Raw genomic sequence first — 12,594 nt, 5'->3', positions numbered from 1 at the left:
GCACTGTAAAGAAGTAATGAATTCGGGACATTGCGTTAGTCTTATGAACCATACGACTCATACCTGAGTGTGTGTATCTAATGCATGAATGCAAGTAACCTAACAACTGACGCTTTAACGTACACTAGTATGTGACATTTGTAAGAAAGTCTTTCGAAATGTGTGTGTGGCCCTAAAAGGGCCGTTTTTAGCTTCTGTACAAAGGTTCGATTAACCGCCGAATCCGTACAGAGTCCTGCCTTGTCTCTTGAGGGCATAGACGACGTCCATGGCAGTGACGGTCTTCCTCTTGGCGTGCTCAGTGTATGTCACGGCATCGCGGATGACGTTCTCAAGGAACACCTTGAGGACACCTCGGGTCTCCTCGTAGATGAGGCCAGAGATGCGTTTCACACACCACCACCACCACGACGAGCGGACGCGGATTGCGGGCTTCGTGATACCCTGGATTTATCACGCAGAACTTTCGGTGACGCTTGGCGCCTCCCTTTCCGAGTCCTTTTCCTCCCTTACCACGTCCAGACATATTGTATCTATCAGGTACTAGCTGTAGAATGCTTTAACTGGGTCTTTTTGCGGCTATTTAAACACAAAGAGCAGTTAGAGCACTGTGATGTGACCTGCTAACCTACTTTCGGGGCTGCTTAACGCTGATTGGTCGGTGGTCGAATCTGATTGGTCGAAGAAAATCAGTGAAAACGGCCGATTTGCGTGTGCATGCGAGTTTGATGTAAATTATGTCCGTTTATAAGATACTGAACGGTGTTTTCTTGATTGAAATGTGTAGAATATCTGCCCGTTATTTGATGCGTGCATTCACTTTGTGTTGCCTTGAGTGCATGACTGTGTACCGTAACGGTAAAGTTGAGGTCTGGGCGATTTTGGTCTGAAAAAGTCTCAATCTTGGCCACTTCACACGTGAGTTTGTCACCGAGCTGGTTATAATACGCGAGACCTATGATCTAGTTGTGTTTTATGCCACTTTGTGAATGACTTATAACGACACGGCTCGTAATTGAACCTTTAAGAGTAATAACGAGATGATTGAACGTGAAGGGTCATTGCATATCTGACGAACATGAATTGAGATGCAGATGAAAGAACGTACCATAGCGTTCCTGACGCATATATTTGTTAGCGGGTACTGTTGCGGTGTACTGCTGATACGTGTAGAACATGATTTGTTGGGTTAGGCTAAGTTTGCTTGACTTTTACAACTGAAAGATATTCTCTCGCAATGTTTATGTGGCCCTAAAAAGGCCGTTGTTTGTGTGAGAGCCAAGTACAAAAGCTTACGCACGTTCGCCGCGAATACGGCGTGCGAGCTGGATGTCCTTTGGCATGATGGTGACACGCTTGGCGTGGATGGCGCACAAGTTGGTGTCCTCGAAAAGGCCGACCAGGTAAGCCTCGCTGGCCTCTTGGAGAGCCATGACAGCGGAGCTCTGGAATCGGAGGTCAGTCTTGAAGTCCTGAGCGATTTCACGAACCAGGCGCTGGAATGGCAGTTTCCTGATGAGGAGCTCGGTGCTCTTCTGGTACCTTCTGATTTCACGAAGGGCGACGGTTCCTGGCCTGTATCTGTGAGGCTTCTTGACACCGCCGGTTGCTGGTGCGCTCTTGCGAGCGGCCTTGGTAGCCAGCTGTTTGCGTGGAGCCTTTCCACCGGTGGATTTACGAGCGGTCTGCTTTGTTCTTGCCATCGTTGCTGCTGTAAGACAGTATGTTCGACAACTGAAAAAAACGGGCTAATAGTAAAGAAACAAGCGGTGTGCGAGTGACAGTCGATTGGCTACAATCCGCGTTGCAAATTTCGTATCTGAAAACGGATAGTAAATTACACAAATCAACGCCAGCGTGACAACAGCGTCAGCAATCAAAACGCTCAATAGTATCGCGGGTTAGGCTGGTGCGAATAACTTTTGTAAATATGCGAGTTATGTACGTTTTGTTAGCGATATATAGCTTTGAAAGAGCAATGGGTATGAAACAGACTCGCAACAATTTACAGAATTATGTCTTGATATAAACAGTATATACATGGACAAGGCCGTGGCGTGTTAAACCTTTGAGTATTTGCATGTAAAATAGCCCTATGAAGAGGCTAGCTACACAAACCTCAACATGTATATTTTGGAGTTAAATCAAGTCCAATGTGTGTTTATGAAGCTAATACATGCATAAATATAGAAGACACATATGAACTAGCAAAGTAGCCAAAACAATTAATTCACTGTGACTGTTTTTGTCTCCAAGTTGGGAAATTTTGTTAAAATAGCTGCTTGCTAATATTAGTGTAACATGAAACTCAAAATCTGCAGACCTACCTTGTGCTAACAGGTACACGTTGTCCACTATGTCTGTCTCTATGCCAAAAACCATTACACGTGTATGGTTCATAGCTTAACATAAAGGACAAATGTTGAATTTTATGCCTGCGAGTTATTTTGTATGTATACAAATGGCAAATCGACAGCCGACAAAGACAATTCTTTTCAAAATAGGATGAATGGTCCTGAAAAGGACCTTTGAGTTGAAGGTCTGTGAGACACTTGGGAAGCCTTTTACTTTTACGCCTTCTTTGGTGTCTTTGCCTTTTTGGGTGCCTTGGCTTCTTTGGTGACTTAGAAGCAGCCTTCTTAGGCTTGGCAGCAGCCTTCTTTGGCTTAGCAGCGGCAGCCTTCTTTGGTGTCTTGGCCTTCTTTGGCTTGGCTGGGCCTTCTTGGCAGCGGTTTTCTTGGCTGCAGGCTTCTTGGCGCCCGCCTTCTTGGGTGTCTTGGCCTTCTTAGGGGCCTTTGCCTTCTTGGGCTTGGCAGCCTTAGGCTTGGCAGCCTTCTTTGCGGCCTTCTTCACCTCTCCAAGCTTGAAGGATCCAGAGGCACCGGTGCCCTTGGACTGCTTAACGGCTCCACTCTTGACGCCAGCCTTGAGGGCCAGTTTCAGGTGGGCGTTGACGGCACTGACGTTATCCCCGACCTTGTAGTTGGCCTGGATGTACTTCAGGATAGCCTGTCTTGAGGAGCCAGACCTCTCTTTCAGGGCACCAGTGCGGCGGCAATCATCTCGCTGTACTTGGATGACTTGCGGGCTTCTTGGGCTTGGCAGCCTTCTTCACCTTGGCGGGTGTTGGGGCAGCGACGGGAGCAGCGACAGCGGTATCAGCCATTTTGATGATGTGGTATTCAGTGATAGAATGATAGAAAACCGGCTGCCTAAGTCTTTATATGTAAAGTAGGTCACCAGCGTTGGTATTTGATCGCGCGGACGTGATAGAGATACCGGCAGGTGCGCGCAGAAATTTTATGTTCGTGTGTTTCTTCGTGCTTGTATTATTGCATATTTCTCATGTATCATTTGTGTAAATTGATGCGAATGAACATAGGTACGTAGATGAAAGATAGATCTTCAAGCACTACCAGGTTTTATAAGGATTGGGGCATGGAAATAACGACGAAAATAGTATTACAAGTCACACAAGTCGCCACAAAAGCACGGTGGACAGATATTATGAGTTAAAACAGCGACAATACACTTGCCTAGTCCTCTTCCTATCGTTGTTCATACTTGAATCGCATCACATATGACCTGCCCATACAGTACGTATATTTGTGGGAGTCCCTAGTACAGAGAAACACCATGTCCTTGATAAAAACGAACACACGAGAAACACAGAGTAAGAAAGCACTAAACACCATGCGTGCAGTACCAGTACGTGTCCCCAAAACTACCCGGCGTGCGTCCCTCGACTCTTTAAGCATCAGTAACCTTCACATAGTGTGAGCCTGGGCCCTTAAGCTTTCCATAATCGTGATTTAGCCATGGTTTTGGCTCATACCAGTGTTAGGGCATCGGCTATCGTTCGGTAGTGTCAGTCAGTGCGTATGAGAGGCTATTGTTTAAGGCAAGTGCTCTAGCAAATTCTCGTACCAGGATTTTCGGTGGGGGCCCTTGCCAGTGTTTGAAAACTGCACAATAACTTGACCCCTAGTACGAGCAGTGGGTTGCTCTCCCATCCCCAGCTACCCGGAATGTAATACTGCGATGCCAACGAGGTTGGCTATGAAGCCCACGCACCCTATCCACGGCGTTGCCTGACCGGTTGGGTGGTGTAGGTAACCGCCTGAGCAAGGATGAAAATGTTTCCGAACATGGCCTAAACAAGCGAATACACGTGTGACTTATTCTGTCTTCAAGGCCCCTAAAGCCTGCGTGGACCTATTACGTTACGTTAGTTAACGTCAGTGGTCTGGAAGAGAGGGCTGGTAAGCACCCAAAATGGTATTTCTTTGTATGTTATACCGATGTATACTCCCTAATCGTTAGGGAAGCGAATGAAGGAGCGAGCGGGTGACAGGCAGGCAGGCAGGCAGGCAGGCAGGCAAGTGAGTGAGTGAGTGAGTGAGTCGGTCGGCTAATGAGTGTTTGGTTAGTGCATAAGTTGTTGACAATGTCACGAGATATTTCTTTCAGTATCGTTTAGGTGGCCCTAAAAAGGGCCGTTTGGGTAACGTTTCAAGCCAGAGAAGGTGCTTATTTGCCACCAGCCTGCTTGGTCTTCTTGGGCAGAAGAACGGCCTGGATGTTTGGCAGCACACCACCCTGAGCGATGGTGACTCCAGACAGAAGTTTGTTCAACTCCTCGTCGTTGCGGATGGCGAGCTGCAGGTGACGAGGGATGATTCTTGACTTCTTGTTGTCTCGGGCAGCGTTGCCAGCCAGCTCGAGAACTTCAGCGGCCAAGTACTCGAGAACGGCAGCCAAGTACACGGGTGCACCAGCTCCAACACGCTCGGCGTAGTTGCCCTTGCGCAGGAGACGGTGGATTCTGCCCACTGGGAACTGAAGTCCAGCCCTGGATGAGCGGCTCTTTGCCTTCCCCTTTGTCTTTCCTCCCTTTCCGCGTCCAGACATGATTGTGCTTTCGGTTGTGAGTGCAACAGAAAATACATCGGCAAACGCGTTTTGCCGTATATATATTTTTTTTTTGTTTCGAAAACGGATTGACCTACTTTGCTTTGCGAAGTTAAGCAATTTCAGCCAATCAGCGTCCTCGTTACAAAAGCAGGTCAACCAATCAGCGCGAAGTTTATTTCGACATGTTCGGCAAGTTTACTTCGTTCTGTGCTTGTTCCGTGTATGTTGGAACGTAACATTCGGTGATAATTTTCAATAATTTTTAACAAACATATGACTATAAAATGCTACCCGTTGGTACATGCCCTAACTGTGTGTAGTACGAGATCGTTACTTCTAAGATACACGTACGACTATTGATTATACACTTGACCACACTCACGGAGGAACACTATTTGGCCCTTATTTTCAACGTTTATGTTATGTACAGTTTGTAGTCTGAACACGTTCTATTACGTGAATAGTGTAAAGGGCATCAAAACAAACCTCTGCCATATACTTAAAATTGTTGGTTTTTACTATTTGGCACTAATATTAAGCAATGATATTTATGTTCTTGTGACAATAAGACAATTCTTTCGTAAGAAAGTTGGGTGGCCCTAAAAAGGGCCGTTTGTTTTGAAGCACCACAGAAGTTGTTTACTTGCTGCTGGTGTACTTGGTGACAGCCTTTGTGCCCTCGGACACGGCGTGCTTGGCGAGCTCACCAGGCAGCAGGAGACGCACAGCGGTCTGGATCTCTCTGCTTGTGATGGTGGATCGCTTGTTGTAGTGGGCAAGGCGGGAAGCCTCGGCAGCAATGCGCTCGAAGATGTCGTTGACAAAACTGTTCATGATCGACATGGCCTTGCTGGACACTCCGGTGTCGGGGTGCACCTGCTTCAAGACTTTGTAGATGTAGATGGCGTAGGATTCCCTCCTCCTCCTGCGCTTCTTCTTGTCAGTGGAGCGCGCGGTCTTAGCCTTAGTGGCGGCCTTCTTAGAGCCCTTGCTTGCAACACCCTTGGTCGGCATGATTTCTAAATCGATGCAGAGATGAATGTTTGCAACGCGTTTCAACTGCTATTTATATGAACGACTCACTCTCGAAAACGGATTGACCTACTTCCAATGCAGTGTACAGCGCGCTCGCTCGCGATTGGCTGCAGTTTTAACGCATGCGCGTTCGTATTTACACGTGTTTACGAAGGCTAAAGCAATACTGTCGAAGCCCTATGTTTGCATCGCAAATTATTAATGATCTATTAAGACTAAGTAATGTGTTTACTTATTAATAAGTCCTCCACAATGTTCAATATGAAACCTAATGCACATGCTTACGTCAATGGTGTCTGTAATAGAAAAAAATGAACGCAAACACCGCCAGGCCGCATGTCCGGTAACGAAACATTCAAATGCGAATGATGATAGTTTCGCCTTATAAAACTGGTACATGGGTTGAACGAAACAATGCACTAAAATTAGGCTTAATATTGGTAATTGAGCGTGTGACCGCACTGTAAAGAAGTAATGAATTCGGGACATTGCGTTAGTCTTATGAACCATACGACTCATACCAGAGTGTGTGTATCTAATGCATGAATGCAAGTAACCTAACAATCTGACGCTTTAACGTAACACTAGTATATTGTGACAATTTGTAAGAAAAGTCTTTCGAAATGTGTGTGTGGCCCTAAAAAGGGCCGTTTTGTAGCTTCTGTACAGAAGGTTCGATTAACCGCCGAATCCGTACAGAGTCCTGCCTTGTCTCTTGAGGGCATAGACGACGTCCATGGCAGTGACGGTCTTCCTCTTGGCGTGCTCAGTGTATGTCACGGCATCGCGGATGACGTTCTCAAGGAACACCTTGAGGACACCTCGGGTCTCCTCGTAGATGAGGCCAGAGATGCGTTTCACACCACCACGACGAGCGAGACGGCGGATTGCGGGCTTCGTGATACCCTGGATGTTATCACGCAGAACCTTTCGGTGACGCTTGGCGCCTCCCTTTCCGAGTCCTTTTCCTCCCTTACCACGTCCAGACATATTGTATCTATCAGGTACTAGCTGTAGAATGCTTTCACTGGGTCTTTTTGCGGCTATTTAAACACAAAGAGCAGTTAGAGCACTGTGATGTGACCTGCTAACCTACTTTCGGGCTGCTTAACGCTGATTGGTCGGTGGTCGAATCTGATTGGTCGAAGAAAATCAGTGAAAACGGCCGATTTGCGTGTGCATGCGAGTTTGATGTAAATTATGTCCGTTTATAAGATACTGAACGGTGTTTTCTTGATTGAAATGTGTAGAATATCTGCCCGTTATTTGATGCGTGCATTTACGTTGTGTTGCCTTGAGTGCATGACTGTGTACCGTAACGGTAAAGTTGAGGTCTGGGGCGATTTTGGTCTGAAAAAGTCTCAATCTTGGCCACTTCACACGTGAGTTTGTCACCGAGCTGGTTATAATACGCGAGACCTATGATCTAGTTGTGTTTTATGTCACTTTGTGAATGACTTATAAACGACGCGGCTCGTAATTGAACCTTTAAGAGTAATAACGAGATGATTGAACGTGAAGGGTCATTGCATATCTGACGAACATGAATTGAGATGCAGACATGAAAGAACGTACACTATAGCGTCCCTGACGCATATATGTGTTAGCGGGGTACTGTTGCGGGGTACTGCTGATACGTGTAGCAACATGATTTGTTGGGTAAGGCTAAGTTTGCTTGACTTTTACAACTGAAAGATATTCTCTCGCAATATTTATGTGGCCCTAAAAAGGGCCGTTGTTTGTGTGAGAGCCAAGTACAAAAGCTTACGCACGTTCGCCGCGAATACGGCGTGCGAGCTGGATGTCCTTTGGCATGATGGTAACACGCTTGGCGTGGATGGCGCACAAGTTGGTGTCCTCGAAAAGGCCGACCAGGTAAGCCTCGCTGGCCTCTTGGAGAGCCATGACAGCGGAGCTCTGGAATCGGAGGTCAGTCTTGAAGTCCTGAGCGATTTCACGAACCAGGCGCTGGAATGGCAGTTTCCTGATGAGGAGCTCGGTGCTCTTCTGGTACCTTCTGATTTCACGAAGGGCGACGGTTCCTGGCCTGTATCTGTGAGGCTTCTTGACACCGCCGGTTGCTGGTGCGCTCTTGCGAGCGGCCTTGGTAGCCAGCTGTTTGCGTGGAGCCTTTCCACCGGTAGATTTACGAGCGGTCTGCTTTGTTCTTGCCATCGTTGCTGCTGTAAGACAGTATGTTCGACAACTGAAAAAACGGGCTAATATAAAGAAACAAGCGGTGTGCGAGTGACAGTCGATTGGCTACAATCCGCGTTGCAAATTTCGTATCTGAAAACGGATAGTAAATTAACAAATCAACGCCAGCGTGACAAACAGCGTCAGCCAATCAAAACGCTCATAGTATCGCGGGTTAGGCTGGTGCGAATAACTGTTGTAAATATGCGAGTTATGTACGTTTTGTTAAGCGATAATATAGCTTTGAAAGAGCAATGTGTATGAAACAAGCTGCACAATTTACAATTATGTCTTTGATATAAACAGTATATACATGGACAAGGCCGTGGCGTGTTAAACCTTTGAGTATTTTGCATGTAAAATAGCCCTATGAGAAGGCTAGCTACACAAACCTAAACATGTATATTTTGGAGTTAAATCAAGTCCAATGTGATGTTTATGAAGCTAATACATGCATAAATATAGAAGACACATATGAACTTAGCAAAGTAGCCAAAACAAATTAATTCACTGTGACTGTTTTTGTCTCCAAGTTGGGAAATTTTGTTAAAATAGCTGCTTGCTAATATTAGTGTAACATGAAACTCAAAATCTGCAGACCTACCTTTGTGCTAACAGGTACACGTTGTCCACTATGTCTGTCTCTATGCCAAAACATTACACGTGTATGGTTCATAGCTTAACATAAAGACAAATGTTGAATTTTATGCCTGCGAGTTATTTTGTATGGTATACAAATGGCAAATCGACAGCCGACAAAGACAATTCTTTCAAAATAGGATGAATGGTCCTGAAAAGGACCTTTGAGTTGAAGTCTGTGAGACACTTGGGAAGCCTTTTACTTTTACGCCTTCTTTGGTGTCTTTGCCTTTTTGGGTGCCTTGGGCTTCTTTGGTGACTTAGAAGCAGCCTTCTTAGGCTTGGCAGCAGCCTTCTTTGGCTTAGCAGCGGCAGCCTTCTTTGGTGTCTTGGCCTTCTTTGGCTTGGCTGGGGCCTTCTTGGCAGCGGTTTTCTTGGCTGCAGGCTTCTTGGCGCCCGCCTTCTTGGGTGTCTTGGCCTTCTTAGGGGCCTTTGCCTTCTTGGGCTTGGCAGCCTTAGGCTTGGCAGCCTTCTTTGCGGCCTTCTTCACCTCTCCAAGCTTGAAGGATCCAGAGGCACCGGTGCCCTTGGACTGCTTAACGGCTCCACTCTTGACGCCAGCCTTGAGGGCCAGTTTCAGGTGGGCGTTGACGGCACTGACGTTATCCCCGACCTTGTAGTTGGCCTGGATGTACTTCAGGATAGCCTGTCTTGAGGAGCCAGACCTCTCTTTCAGGGCACCAAGTGCGGCGGCAATCATCTCGCTGTACTTGGGATGACTTGCGGGCTTCTTGGGCTTGGCAGCCTTCTTCACCTTGGCGGGTGTTGGGGCAGCGACGGGAGCAGCGACAGCGGTATCAGCCATTTTGATGATGTGGTATTCAGTGATAGAATGATAGAAAACCGGCTGCCTAAGTCTTTATATGTAAAGTAGGTCACCAGCGTTGGTATTTGATCGCGCGGACGTGATAGAGATACCGGCAGGTGCGCGCAGAAATTTTATGTTCGTGTGTTTCTTCGTGCTTGTATTATTGCATATTTCTCATGTATCATTTGTGTAAATTGATGCGAATGAACATAGGTACGTAGATGAAAGATAGATCTTCAAGCACTACCAGGTTTTATAAGGATTGGGCATGGAAATAACGACGAAAATAGTATTACAAGTCACACAAGTCGCCACAAAAGCACGGTGGACAGATATTTATGAGTTAAAACAGCGACAATACACTTGCCTAGTCCTCTTCCTATCGTTGTTCATACTTGAATCGCATCACAATATGACCTGCCCATACAGTACGTATATTTGTGGGAGTCCCTAGTACAGAGAAACACCATGTCCTTGATAAAAACGAACACACGAGAAACACAGAGTAAGAAAGCACTAAACACCATGCGTGCAGTACCAGTACGTGTCCCCAAAACTACCCGGCGTGCGTCCCTCGACTCTTTAAGCATCAGTAACCTTCACATAGTGTGAGCCTGGGCCCTTAAGCTTTCCATAATCGTGATTTAGCCATGGTTTTGGCTCATACCAGTGTTAGGGCATCGGCTATCGTTCGGTAGTGTCAGTCAGTGCGTATGAGAGGCTATTGTTTAAGGCAAGTGCTCTAGCAAATTCTCGTACCAGGATTTTCGGTGGGGCCCTTGCCAGTGTTTGAAAACTGCACAATAACTTGACCCCTAGTACGAGCAGTGGGTTGCTCTCCCATCCCCAGCTACCCGGAATGTAATACTGCGATGCCAACGAGGTTGGCTATGAAGCCCACGCACCCTATCCACGGCGTTGCCTGACCGGTTGGGTGGTGTAGGTAACCGCCTGAGCAAGGATGAAAATGTTTCCGAACATGGCCTAAACAAGCGAATACACGTGTGACTTATTCTGTCTTCAAGGCCCCTAAAGCCTGCGTGGACCTATTACGTTACGTTAGTTAACGTCAGTGGTCTGGAAGAGAGGGCTGGTAAGCACCCAAAATGGTATTTCTTTGTATGTTATACCGATGTATACTCCCTAATCGTTAGGGAAGCGAATGAAGGAGCGAGCGGGTGGACAGGCAGGCAGGCAGGCAGGCAGGCAGGCAAGTGAGTGAGTGAGTGAGTGAGTCGGTCGGCTAATGAGTGTTTGGTTAGTGCATAAGTTGTTGACAATGTCACGAGATATTTCTTTCAGTATCGTTTAGGTGGCCCTAAAAAGGGCCGTTTGGGTAACGTTTCAAGCCAGAGAAGGTGCTTATTTGCCACCAGCCTGCTTGGTCTTCTTGGGCAGAAGAACGGCCTGGATGTTTGGCAGCACACCACCCTGAGCGATGGTGACTCCAGACAGAAGTTTGTTCAACTCCTCGTCGTTGCGGATGGCGAGCTGCAGGTGACGAGGGATGATTCTTGACTTCTTGTTGTCTCGGGCAGCGTTGCCAGCCAGCTCGAGAACTTCAGCGGCCAAGTACTCGAGAACGGCAGCCAAGTACACGGGTGCACCAGCTCCAACACGCTCGGCGTAGTTGCCCTTGCGCAGGAGACGGTGGATTCTGCCCACTGGGAACTGAAGTCCAGCCCTGGATGAGCGGCTCTTTGCCTTCCCCTTTGTCTTTCCTCCCTTTCCGCGTCCAGACATGATTGTGCTTTCGGTTGTGAGTGCAACAGAAAATACATCGGCAAACGCGTTTTGCCGTATATATATTTTTTTTTTGTTTCGAAAACGGATTGACCTACTTTGCTTTGCGAAGTTAAGCAATTTCAGCCAATCAGCGTCCTCGTTACAAAAGCAGGTCAACCAATCAGCGCGAAGTTTATTTCGACATGTTCGGCAAGTTTACTTCGTTCTGTGCTTGTTCCGTGTATGTTGGAACGTAACATTCGGTGATAATTTTCAATAATTTTTAACAAACATATGACTATAAAATGCTACCCGTTGGTACATGCCCTAACTGTGTGTAGTACGAGATCGTTACTTCTAAGATACACGTACGACTATTGATTATACACTTGACCACACTCACGGAGGAACACTATTTGGCCCTTATTTTCAACGTTTATGTTATGTACAGTTTGTAGTCTGAACACGTTCTATTACGTGAATAGTGTAAAGGGCATCAAAACAAACCTCTGCCATATACTTAAAATTGTTGGTTTTTACTATTTGGCACTAATATTAAGCAATGATATTTATGTTCTTGTGACAATAAGACAATTCTTTCGTAAGAAAGTTGGGTGGCCCTAAAAAGGGCCGTTTGTTTTGAAGCACCACAGAAGTTGTTTACTTGCTGCTGGTGTACTTGGTGACAGCCTTTGTGCCCTCGGACACGGCGTGCTTGGCGAGCTCACCAGGCAGCAGGAGACGCACAGCGGTCTGGATCTCTCTGCTTGTGATGGTGGATCGCTTGTTGTAGTGGGCAAGGCGGGAAGCCTCGGCAGCAATGCGCTCGAAGATGTCGTTGACAAAACTGTTCATGATCGACATGGCCTTGCTGGACACTCCGGTGTCGGGGTGCACCTGCTTCAAGACTTTGTAGATGTAGATGGCGTAGGATTCCCTCCTCCTCCTGCGCTTCTTCTTGTCAGTGGAGCGCGCGGTCTTAGCCTTAGTGGCGGCCTTCTTAGAGCCCTTGCTTGCAACACCCTTGGTCGGCATGATTTCTAAATCGATGCAGAGATGAATGTTTGCAACGCGTTTCAACTGCTATTTATATGAACGACTCACTCTCGAAAACGGATTGACCTACTTCCAATGCAGTGTACAGCGCGCTCGCTCGCGATTGGCTGCAGTTTTAACGCATGCGCGTTCGTATTTACACGTGTTTACGAAGGCTAAAGCAATACTGTCGAAGCCCTATGTTTGCATCGCAAATTATTAATGATCTATTAAGACTAAGT

The 12,594-nt window shown here is 46.8% G+C and overlaps 6 protein-coding genes and 2 pseudogenes across 6 annotated transcripts; all 8 read right to left on the bottom strand.

The window, feature by feature from the left end:
* Window positions 1-209: 209 nt before the first annotated feature.
* LOC127875986 (histone H4-like) lies at window positions 210-526 on the bottom strand (annotated as a pseudogene).
* A 757-nt stretch (window positions 527-1,283) lies between these two features.
* LOC127876004 (histone H3-like) lies at window positions 1,284-6,957 on the bottom strand. Its single transcript, XM_052420831.1, has 3 exons — window positions 6,647-6,957; window positions 4,594-4,613; window positions 1,284-1,708 (listed from the first exon to the last, which is right to left on the bottom strand). Exons 1-3 carry the CDS (start codon window positions 6,937-6,939, stop codon window positions 1,293-1,295), a joined length of 729 nt encoding a protein of 242 aa, XP_052276791.1. The 5' UTR covers window positions 6,940-6,957; the 3' UTR covers window positions 1,284-1,292.
* On the bottom strand, window positions 2,571-3,166 carry LOC127875884 (histone H1-delta-like; annotated as a pseudogene).
* On the bottom strand, window positions 5,504-5,962 carry LOC127875974 (histone H2B-like). Its single transcript, XM_052420759.1, has one exon. The coding sequence runs from the start codon at window positions 5,926-5,928 to the stop codon at window positions 5,554-5,556; it is 375 nt and encodes a 124-aa protein (XP_052276719.1). The 5' UTR covers window positions 5,929-5,962; the 3' UTR covers window positions 5,504-5,553.
* A 728-nt stretch (window positions 6,958-7,685) lies between the features above and the next one.
* On the bottom strand, window positions 7,686-8,141 carry LOC127875900 (histone H3). Its single transcript, XM_052420651.1, has one exon. The coding sequence runs from the start codon at window positions 8,122-8,124 to the stop codon at window positions 7,714-7,716; it is 411 nt and encodes a 136-aa protein (XP_052276611.1). The 5' UTR covers window positions 8,125-8,141; the 3' UTR covers window positions 7,686-7,713.
* Window positions 8,142-8,957: 816 nt separating this feature from the next.
* On the bottom strand, window positions 8,958-9,634 carry LOC127875872 (histone H1-delta-like). The gene has a single exon (XM_052420609.1). It carries the CDS (start codon window positions 9,587-9,589, stop codon window positions 8,990-8,992), a length of 600 nt encoding a protein of 199 aa, XP_052276569.1. The 5' UTR covers window positions 9,590-9,634; the 3' UTR covers window positions 8,958-8,989.
* A 1,265-nt stretch (window positions 9,635-10,899) lies between these two features.
* On the bottom strand, window positions 10,900-11,358 carry LOC127875930 (histone H2A). The gene has a single exon (XM_052420692.1). It carries the CDS (start codon window positions 11,333-11,335, stop codon window positions 10,955-10,957), a length of 381 nt encoding a protein of 126 aa, XP_052276652.1. The 5' UTR covers window positions 11,336-11,358; the 3' UTR covers window positions 10,900-10,954.
* A 569-nt stretch (window positions 11,359-11,927) lies between these two features.
* LOC127875965 (histone H2B-like) lies at window positions 11,928-12,386 on the bottom strand. The gene has a single exon (XM_052420749.1). The coding sequence runs from the start codon at window positions 12,350-12,352 to the stop codon at window positions 11,978-11,980; it is 375 nt and encodes a 124-aa protein (XP_052276709.1). The 5' UTR covers window positions 12,353-12,386; the 3' UTR covers window positions 11,928-11,977.
* Between the last annotated feature and the right edge of the window lie 208 nt (window positions 12,387-12,594).

Source organism: Dreissena polymorpha, chromosome 1 (genome assembly GCF_020536995.1).
Source record: "Dreissena polymorpha isolate Duluth1 chromosome 1, UMN_Dpol_1.0, whole genome shotgun sequence".
NCBI classification, from domain to species: Eukaryota; Metazoa; Mollusca; class Bivalvia; order Myida; family Dreissenidae; genus Dreissena; species Dreissena polymorpha.
The sequence above is the reverse complement of the archived record's forward strand: the minus strand, read 5'-3'. Positions and strand labels throughout refer to the sequence as shown.

Bases quoted from the DNA above. Each gene is read 5' to 3' on its own strand.
- LOC127875974 (XM_052420759.1), bottom strand. From the start codon at position 5,928: ATGCCGACCAAGGGTGTTGCAAGCAAGGGCTCTAAGAAGGCCGCCACT.
- LOC127876004 (XM_052420831.1), bottom strand. From the start codon at position 6,939: ATGTCTGGACGTGGTAAGGGAGGAAAAGGACTCGGAAAGGGAGGCGCC. The intron at 4,614-6,646 runs GTACGGATTCGG...TTCTGTCTGGAG, and splicing joins AAGAGACAAGGCAGGACTCT to TCACCATCGCTCAGGGTGGT. The intron at 1,709-4,593 runs GTGCTGCCAAAC...GTCTTACAGCAG, and splicing joins TCACCATCGCTCAGGGTGGT to CAACGATGGCAAGAACAAAG.
- LOC127875900 (XM_052420651.1), bottom strand. From the start codon at position 8,124: ATGGCAAGAACAAAGCAGACCGCTCGTAAATCTACCGGTGGAAAGGCT.
- LOC127875872 (XM_052420609.1), bottom strand. From the start codon at position 9,589: ATGGCTGATACCGCTGTCGCTGCTCCCGTCGCTGCCCCAACACCCGCC.
- LOC127875930 (XM_052420692.1), bottom strand. From the start codon at position 11,335: ATGTCTGGACGCGGAAAGGGAGGAAAGACAAAGGGGAAGGCAAAGAGC.
- LOC127875965 (XM_052420749.1), bottom strand. From the start codon at position 12,352: ATGCCGACCAAGGGTGTTGCAAGCAAGGGCTCTAAGAAGGCCGCCACT.